This window comes from Oncorhynchus masou, unplaced genomic scaffold, assembly GCF_036934945.1.
Source record: "Oncorhynchus masou masou isolate Uvic2021 unplaced genomic scaffold, UVic_Omas_1.1 unplaced_scaffold_3605, whole genome shotgun sequence".
In the NCBI taxonomy this organism is placed as follows: Eukaryota; Metazoa; Chordata; class Actinopteri; order Salmoniformes; family Salmonidae; genus Oncorhynchus; species Oncorhynchus masou.
Window position 1 is genome coordinate 1 of NW_027010010.1, and position 10,569 is coordinate 10,569.

General features: G+C 46.7%; 1 protein-coding gene across 1 annotated transcript; it reads right to left on the reverse strand.

Moving 5' to 3' along the window:
- Nucleotides 1–900: 900 nt before the first annotated feature.
- On the reverse strand, nt 901–10,346 carry LOC135534577 (Fc receptor-like protein 3; the record flags this gene model as incomplete). Its single annotated transcript, XM_064961530.1, has 7 exons — nt 9,826–10,346; nt 9,575–9,601; nt 9,227–9,374; nt 8,303–8,478; nt 4,824–5,010; nt 4,442–4,548; nt 901–1,170 (listed from the first exon to the last, which is right to left on the reverse strand). Coding segments are annotated over exons 1-7 (952 nt in total), but the record flags the coding sequence as incomplete, so codon positions are not given.
- Nucleotides 10,347–10,569: the final 223 nt, after the last annotated feature.

Consider the following 10,569-nt stretch of genomic DNA (forward strand, 5'->3'; position numbering starts at 1 on the left):
GGGTGATAAGTCCAGTGGGTGATAAGTCTAGTGGGTGATAAGTCCAGTGGGTGATAAGTCCAGTGGGTGATAAGTCTAGTGGGTGATAAGTCCAGTGGGTGATAAGTCCAGTGGGTGATAAGTCTAGTGGGTGATAAGTCCGGTGGGTGATAAGTCCAGTGGGTGATAAGTCCAGTGGGTGATAAGTCCAGTGGGTGATAAGTCTAGTGGGTGATAAGTCTAGTGGGTGATAAGTCCAGTGGGTGATAAGTCCAGTGGGTGATAAGTCCAGTGGGTGATAAGTCTAGTGGGTGATAAGTCCAGTGGGTGATAAGTCCAGTGGGTGATACGTCTAGTGGGTGATAAGTCCAGTGGGTGATAAGTCCAGTGGGTGATAAGTCCAGTGGGTGATAAGTCTAGTGGGTGATAAGTCTAGTGGGTGATAAGTCCAGTGGGTGATAAGTCCAGTGGGTGATAAGTCCAGTGGGTGATAAGTCTAGTGGGTGATAAGTCCAGTGGGTGATAAGTCCAGTGGGTGATAAGTCTAGTGGGTGATAAGTCCAGTGGGTGATAAGTCCAGTGGGTGATATGTCTAGTGGGTGATAAGTCCAGTGGGTGATAAGTCCAGTGGGTGATAAGTCCAGTGGGTGATAAGTCTAGTGGGTGATAAGTCCAGTGGGTGATAAGTCCAGTGGGTGATAAGTCCAGTGGGTGATAAGTCTAGTGGGTGATAAGTCAGTGGGTGGATAAGTCTAGTGGGTGATAAGTCCAGTGGGTGATAAGTCTAGTGGGTGATAAGTCCAGTGGGTGATAAGTCCAGTGGGTCTTGAGTGCTGAGAACAGAACTATAGGTCAAATCCTTAGCTTGGAAACAGACTGTCGGACAAAGAGACAGACTGACAGCGAGACAGACAGACTTACCAATGTGCATGGCCGTCCACTGACCGTACCACCCTGTCTCCGTTCTGCGCCTGACACTGTAGAAAGCCCTGTGGAGATCTAGAACCACTGGAATAGAGAACGTGGCGAATCGCTCGTCAACCGTCTCCATGCCAATGAACTCTGACTTGCTGTAGAGGGAGAAGGTGATGGGCGGAGTCCCCTTGAGTGATTGACACGTGACGAAGGGCAAAGTAGGTCCCGCTCTTTCCTTCAGTACCAGGAAGAGGAAGTCTGGTTCAGACACCAGCTCTGAAAGAGAGGAGAGGATGGATGGAGAGAGTTTTGAACAAGATATCATCTGAATACAGGGTTTGATTGAATACAACCCACTGACTTCACCAAAAATAATGTCAAAATGTGAATATGTGACAGACTTATGACAGAATCCATTTCAGCTGTCAGGAGCTTTGAAATACGCAGTGTGGAGTTTTCCTGACCGCTGGACCTACCCGGGAAAAACTCCTGCCCTAGACAAAGAGAGATAGGCAGTTTGGAGGAAAACAACTCCCTTCAGGGAAACAACTCTTTCCTAACAGAGAAAATACAATTTGGTAAGACTTAGATATGTGCATACTGGCTAGCATTTTACATTTTAGCAGACACTCTTATCCAGAGCAACTAACAGGAGCAATTAGGATTAAGTGCCTTGCTCAAGGGCACAGACAGATTTTTGACCCAGTCGGCTCAGAGATTCAAACCAGCGACCTTTCGGTTACTGGCCCAACACTCTAACCACTAGGCTACCTTACCTGCCTCCTCTACACGCTAACCACTAGGCTACCTTACCTGCCTCCTTTACACTCTAACCAGTAGGTTACCTGCCTCCTCTACACTCTAACCAGTAGGTTACCTGCCTCCTCTACACTCTAACCACTAGGCTACCTGCCTCCTCTACACTCTAACCACTAGGCTACCTGCCTCCTCTACACTCTAACCACTAGGTTACCTGCCTCCTCTACACTCTAACCACTAGGTTACCTGCCTCCTCTACACTCTAACCACTAGGCTACCTGCCTCCTCTACACTCTAACCACTAGGCTACCTGCCTCCTCTACACTCTAACCACTAGGCTACCTGCCTCCTCTACACTCTAACCACTAGGCTACCTGCCTCCTCTACACTCTAACCACTAGGCTACCTGCCTCCTCTACACTCTAACCACTAGGCTACCTGCCTCCTCTACACTCTAACCACTAGGCTACCTGCCTCCTCTACACTCTAACCACTAGGCTACCTGCCTCCTCTACACTCTAACCACTAGGCTACCTGCCTCCTCTACACTCTAACCACTAGGCTACCTGCCTCCTCTCCTCTCCACTCTAACCACTAGGCTACCTGCCTCCTCTACACTCTAACCACTAGGCTACCTGCCTCCTCTACACTCTAACCACTAGGCTACCTGCCTCCTCTACACTCTAACCACTAGGCTACCTTACCTGCCTCCTTTACACTCTAACCACTAGGCTACCTGCCTCCTCTACACTCTAACCACTAGGCTACCTCTACACTAGGCTACCTCCTCCTCTACACTCTAACCACTAGGCTACCTGCCTCCTCTACACTCTAACCACTAGGCTACCTGCCTCCTCTACACTCTAACCACTAGGCTACCTGCCTCCTCTACACTCTAACCACTAGGCTACCTTACCTGCCTCCTTTACACTCTAACCACTAGGCTACCTGCCTCCTCTACACTCTAACCACTAGGCTACCTTACCTGCCTCCTTTACACTCTAACCACTAGGCTACCTGCCTCCTCTATACTCTAACCACTAGGCTACCTGCCTCCTTTACACTCTAACCACTAGGCTACCTTACCTGCCTCCTTTACACTCTAACCACTAGGCTACCTGCCTCCTCTACACTCTAACCACTAGGCTACCTGCCTCCTCTACACTCTAACCACTAGGCTACCTTACCTGCCTCCTTTACACTCTAACCACTAGGCTACCTGCCTCCTCTACACTCTAACCACTAGGTTACCTGCCTCCTCTACACTCTAACCACTAGGCTACCTGCCTCCTTTACACTCTAACCACTAGGCTACCTTACCTGCCTCCTTTACACTCTAACCACTAGGCTACCTGCCTCCTCTACACTCTAACCACTAGGCTACCTGCCTCCTCTCCACTCTAACCACTAGGCTACCTGCCTCCTCTACACTCTTACCACTAGGCTACCTGCCTCCTCTACACTCTTACCACTAGGCTACCTGCCTCCTCTACACTCTAACCACTAGGTTACCTGCCTCCTCTACACTCTTACCACTAGGCTACCTGCCTCCTCTCCACTCTAACCACTAGGCTACCTGCCTCCTCTACACTCTAACCACTAGGCTACCTGCCTCTATACTTAGGTAAACACATTCTGAAGGGAAATAAGAGGGCAGAATGTTTTGCGTCTGTGTTCTTCAATAAAAACATCAACTTTAGAAAGGGGGTCTTTAACCTGTCTCCTCCCCTTCATCTTTAACCTGTCTCTTCCCCTTAATTTTTAACCTGTCTCCTCCCCTTCATCTTTAACCTGACTCCTCCCCTTCATCTTTAACCTGACTCCTCCCCTTCTTCTTTAACCTGTCTCCTCCCCTTCATCTTTAACCTGTCTCCTCCCCTTCATCTTTAACCTGTCTCCTCCCCTTCATCTTTAACCTGTCTCCTTCCCTTCATCTTTAACCTGTCTCCTCCCCTTCATCTTCAACCTGTCTCCTCCCCTTCATCTTTAACCTGTCTCCTCCCCTTCATCAGGGGGTACTTGGCCTACCCACAGGGGTACCTGGCCTACCCACAGGGGGTACTTGGCCTACCCACAGGGGGTACTTGGCCTACCCACAGGGGGTACTTGAGAAGTCTGATGAGACCGCAGGCCTGCTGGTAAAATGCACATGAGGGGTACTACGGGCAGAGCAACATTCAGTTAGTGGTACAGTAACCAAGAAGGTTGAGAACCACTGCCATAAAGAATAATAGAGGACTCTTCTTTGTATCTGTCCCATTATGACATCTGTGAGAGCACGGGCAGCACCATTGAGAGCATCTCCATTTTGAAGTAGTCAATTTTCTTCCTCTACTAATTCTACGAGTTGGTAAACAAACTGAAATGGTGCATACCGCCACCTAGAGTGTGTTGTTTGAACAGATGTAAAGCCAAGGTTGGTGATTTACTGCCACCTGCAGTTATGGAATGTTTCCTCACGAGCATAATTCATTGGCTGATCCCTCCTGATGACCAGGATGGAATCATGTGATCCTTCCTTAACCCATAGGAAGTCCCACCCACTTGACTAATTCAAAATGGTGAAATCCCTCTATGTTGCTGCCCATGTTAAAAAGTTTTTTTGTGGCACTAGAGCCCTCTATCTATCTCTATGAGTACACCCTCGGTACAGATTTAGGACCAGCTTCCCCTCCCCCAAGCCTTAAGCATTAGTGTGGAAAATGCAAAACTGACTCAAGATCAGCATCTAGGGGCAACTTCACCCTACTCCATAATTATGTGATACAAATGACCCCTGACCTCTGACCTTTGACCTTGATGACCTTGGCAGTGCTCCTGGAGGAGTAGACCTTGGTAAAGTTGAGTTGGTTGGTAGCAACACAGGCGTACTCCCCGCTGTCCTGGGGCACCATCCTGTAGTAGTGCATACAAATACAGATACTGTCAACAATATTTCCAGTGAGTGTTCACATATAAGAAGCTAAATAATCAAAAATTGACAAAGATCTATGTGACTGGAATGGTGTATTTGTCAATAAATATATCAGTTCTCTTCAGTTGTTTGCATATCCAATGCACCCCTGATCTAAGATGCATCTTCAGGTGGGCACAAATGAATCTCTAAAAGACAAACACAAGACAGACAGACCAGACAGACCGGTAATAACAGACCATCCACAATACAGTACCTGTAGATGAAGAGTTGTTCCCGTGTCTGATTGTGTAAAGGAGACAGGGGGAGGGGCTTCCCATCCACCAGCCACTGGTAGGAGACGTGGGTCCCTTTGGTGATGTTACAATGTAGGGACAGTGGCTTCCCTTCGTAGAACTCCACAGACCCTGATTGGACTACAACCTCTGCACCGTTGACTGGGTCTGTGGGAGAACACATACAACCATGCAGTAGAACCATTCGTAGCACCATAGAATCTGATAATGTTGTGTTCTAATTCTAGGAGGGCATTTTAGATCTGTGAAAACATTTTAGTTCTATTAAGACTTTGTAATTGTATAAAGACATTCAAATTCTATGAGTACATTTTAATTTATCTGAGGACATTCTAGTTCTATGAGTACATTCTAGTTCTATGAGTGCATTCTAGTTCTATGCGTACATTCTAGTTCTATGAGGACATTCTAGTTCTATGAGTGCATTCTAGTTCTATGCGTACATTCTAGTTCTATGAGGACATTCTAGTTCTATGAGTACATTTTAATTTATCTGAGGACATTCTAGTTCTATGAGTACCTTCTAGTTATAAGAGTACATTCTAGTTCTATGAGTACATTCTAGTTCTATGAGTACATTCTAGTTCTATGAGTACATTTTAGTTCTATGAGTACATTTTAGTTCTATGAGTACATTCTAGTTCTATGAGTACATTCTAGTTCTATGAGGAAATTGTAAACGCAGCAAAAAAAGAAATGTCCTCACTGTCAACTGCGTTTATTTTCAGCAAACTAAACGTGTAAATATTTGTATGAACATAAGGTTCAACAACTGAGACATAAACTGAACAAGTTCCACAGACATGTGACTAACAGAAATGGAATAATGTGTCCCTGAACAAAGGGGGGAATCAAACTCAAAAGTAACTGTCGGTATCTGGTGTGGCCACCAGCTGCATTAAGTACTGCAGTGCATCTCCTCCTCATGGGCTGCACCAGATTTTCCAGGTCTTGCTTTGAGATGTTACCCCACTCTTCCACCAAGGCACCTGCAAGTTCCCGGACATTTCTGGGGGAATGGCCCTAGCCCTCACCCTCCGATCCAACAGGTCCCAGAGGTGCTCAATGGGATTGAGATCCGGGCTCTTCGCTGGCCATGGCAGAACACTGACATTCCTGTCTTGCAGGAAATCATGCACAGAACGAGCAGTATGGCTGGTGGCATTGTCATGCTGGAGGGTCATGTCAGGATGAGCCTGCAGGAAGGGTACCACATGAGGGAGGAGGATGTCTTCTCTGAAACACACAGCGTTGAGATTGCATGCAATGACAACAAGCTCAGTTCGATGATGCTGTGACACACCGCCCCAGACCATGACGGACCCCTCACCTTCAAATCGATCCCAATCCAGAGTACAGGCCTCGGTGTAACGCTCATTCCTTCGACAATAAACACGAATCCGACGATCGCCCCTGGGGAGACAAAACCGCGTCTCGTCAGTGAAGAGCACTTTTTGCCAGTCCTGTCTGGTCCAGCGACGGTGGGTTTGTGCCCATAGGCGATGTTGTTGCCGGTGATGTCTGGTGAGGACCTGCCTTACAACAGGCCTACAAGCCCTCAGTCCAGCCTCTCTCAGCCTATTGAGGACAGTCTGTGGTCTAGAGTTGTTTTCCCTCTCGTTGCACATGTGACATACTGGCAGAAATGATGTAAAAGGGATTTAAGTTTGTCTGTTAAAGTCCCCGGCCACTAGGAGCGCCACTTCTGGATGAGCATTTTCTTCTTTCCTTAAAGACTTATACAGCTGGTTGAGTGGACTTATACAGCTGGTTGAGTGGACTTATACAGCTGGTTGAGTGGACTTATACAGCTGGTTGAGTGGACTTATACAGCTGGTTGAGTGGACTTATACAGCTCGCTGAGTGGACTTATACAGCTCGCTGAGTGGACTTATACAGCTCGTTATGTGGACTTATACAGCTGGTTGAGTGGACTTATACAGCTCGTTATGTGGACTTATACAGCTGGTTGAGTGGACTTATACAGCTCGTTATGTGGACTTATACAGCTGGTTGAGTGGACTTATACAGCTGGTTGAGTGGACTTATACAGCTGGTTGAGTGGACTTATACAGCTGGTTGAGTGGACTTATACAGCTGGTTGAGTGGACTTATACAGCTCGCTGAGTGGACTTATACAGCTGGTTGAGTGGACTTATACAGCTCGCTGAGTGGACTTATACAGCTCGCTGAGTGGCCTTATACAGCTCGCTGAGTGGCCTTATACAGCTCGCTGAGTGGACTTATACAGCTCGCTGAGTGGACTTATACATCTCGCTGAGTGGACTTATACAGCTCGCTGAGTGGACTTATACATCTCGCTGAGTGGACTTATACAGCTCGCTGAGTGGACTTATACAGCTCGCTGAGTGGACTTATACAGCTCGTTGAGTGGACTTATACAGCTCGTTATGTGGACTTATACAGCTCGTTATGTGGACTTATACAGCTCGTTATGTGGACTTATACAGCTCGTTGAGTGGACTTATACAGCTCGTTGAGTGGACTTATACAGCTCGTTGAGTGGACTTATACAGCTCGTTGAGTGGACTTATACAGCTCGTTATGTGGACTTATACAGCTCGTTGAGTGGACTTATACAGCTCGCTGAGTGGACTTATACAGCTCGCTGAGTGGACTTATACAGCTGGTTGAGTGGACTTATATAACTGGTTGAGTGGACTTATACAGCTCGTTGAGTTCGGTCTTAGTGCCAGCGTCAGTTTGTGGTGGTAAATAGACGTCTACGAAAAATATAGCTGAAAACTCTCTTGGTAGATGGTGTGGTATCATGTGGTACTCTACTTCAGCAATACATTGAGGTTACCTTAACATTAGACATCGCGCCCCAGCTGTTATTGACAAACAGACACACACCCCCACCGCTCGTCTTACCAGATGTAGCTGTTCTGTCCTGCCGACGCGCAGAAAACCAAGACAACTGTATCTTATCCGTGTCGTCATTCTTAGTGAAACATAAGATATTACAGTTTTTAATGTCCCATTGGTAGGATGGTCTCAAACGGAGCTTTTCCAGTTTATTCTCCAGTGATTGCCCGTTGGCTAATAGAACAGATGGTAGAGGCGGGTCACCAACAAATTCTCACAAGGATCTGATCGGACCCTGATCTCCGCCCCCTGTATTTCCTTATTTTCTTCATGCGAATGAAGGGGATTTGAGCCTTGTCTGGGAGAAACATTATATCTTTCGCTTCAGACTCATTAAAGAAAATCATCTTTGTCCAGTTTGAGGTCACTGCTCTTATTTTCCAGGAGCTATTTTCGGTCATAAGAGACAGTAGCATCAACATTATGTACAAAATAAGTTACAAACAATGCGAAAAACACACAACTGGTTAGGAGCCCGTAAAATGGCAGCCATCCCTCTGGCGCCATTCTTCCAGGACAAAACAGACGTAATACAGGGCCTACGACTCACCGACTACTCTGAGGTGGTGTCTTTGACTGACAGTGGGGTGTATTACTGTGTTGTTCTGGACGCTGGCTACACACACCATGTAGCCCTCGTAGGAAGCAGTGATGAACAGAGGGAAATTGGCCATCTCACCAGACAGAGCAGTGTAGAAGCCCAAGGCCTTGGACCGGTCACCTTCCCTGAGGACAGATTACAGTAATGGATTGGATTCATAACAGTGGTAAAATGTATATTTTATTGTGTTGTTTACATGGCATTATATTGACAGGGCTCTGTAGAAACTTAAAGCTGCAATTTGTAACTTTTTGAGGGCGACCCAACCAAATGCACATAGAAATGTGAGTTATAGATCTGCAATCCTCATTAAAAGCCAGTCTCAGAAGCGGTAGATCTGTTCTATGTGTGCTATTTCTATGCTTCCCGTTCTTAAGTTTTGTTTTTGCATCTTTTACTTTCAATTTTGTACACCAGCTTCAAACAGCAAATATACAGAAATATATTTCATAGCGGTTTAGGGTACAATGATTCTCTACGCTACACATGCTTGTTTTGTCACATAAACTGAAATTAGGCAAACTATTCGAATCTTAACAACCAGGAAATGGAGGAGCCATTTCTGCATTGTGCATCTTTAAGGTCTTGTCTAATGTGAGATTCAAATTGACCCCTAGAACCCTACTCCCTAGGCACTGCATTGGATTGATTAGCCTACTTGCCTACTGATATATTCATAACACCTCCTTTCAGATCTACAGTACTTAGCGGCTTGAGGTAGATATTGTAGCAATCTTAACCAAACACTTAGCAAGCTGGTCAAGAGGTTCGGAAAAGGATCTTTTGGCGTAACAACTAAGGTTTTGGGTTGACAGTCGTTTGAGTCTCGGTCAGGGCTTCCCCCTGAATTCCCTACATTACAGCAACACCCACCTGAATAGCTGGTAGAGGATGGACTCCTCTTTAGGGTAATGCAGAACTTCACACTGGAATTCTTCTACAGTCTTCTCTAGCACTGTTGAGGGGCCGTACAGCAACGGTCTGCCTAGGACCGAGGCTCCTGGGACCGAGGCTCCTTGGACTGGGAGAACAGGGGGTACACAACACAGTCAGACACACTCAGAAACACACACACACACACACACACACACACACACACACACACACACACACACACACACACACACACACACACACACACACACACACACACACACACACAGACACAGACACACACACAGACACACACACACACACCTTAGACAATGGCACAAAACTTACTTGTCTCCTGGCAGAAGGTGTAGAAACCTTCAGAGAAGAAGAAAAAAAAAGACTGTTGGTGTTGTATAAAAGAATCATCTTCTCTCCAGAATAACAGCTACAGCAGGACTCACCCAGGACTCACCCAGGACTCACCCAGGACTCACCCAGGACTCACCCAGGACTCACCCAGTAAAACTACTACTGTTGTTCTGAGAGTCGTCATCTTCTCTCCAGAATAACAGCTACAGCAGGACTCACCCAGGACTCACCCAGTAAAACTACTACTGTTGTTTTGAGAGTCGTCATCTTCTCTCCAGAATAACAGCTACAGCAGGACTCACCCAGGACTCACCCAGGACTCACCCAGGACTCACCCAGTAAAACTACTACTGTTGTTCTGAGAGTCGTCATCTTCTCTCCAGAATAACAACTACAGCAGGACTCACCCAGGACTCACCCAGGACTCACCCAGGACTCACCCAGTAAAACTACTACTGTTGTTTTGAGAGTCGTCATCTTCTCTCCTTCCTCCGTATCCACAAAACCCAATTTGACTGGAAGTTTGTTTTTGACTGAAGAAGCAGATATGGACTTGCATCCGTGTGTGTGTGTAAAGGTTTGAATGTGTTCACATTTGTTGTGTGTGTGTGTGTGTGTGTGTGTACTGCAGATAGTGGTTGGAGGGGTTAGTGGTTATGGAGGGTGGTGAGAGTGAATGAATGGTGGAGACAGAGAGAGCGAGAGAGAGCAGGATGTGGGGGCCGATAAAAATAACAGAAAGAAAGGTTAGGACCTAGTAACCTACACGCCCCACTACCCACTACACACACACACACACACACACACACACACACACACACACACACACACACACACACACACACACACACACACACACACACACACACACACACACACACACACCAGACACACACTGCAGACACACCCAGCAGACACACACACACACCAGACACACACACACACACACCACACACACACACACACACACACAT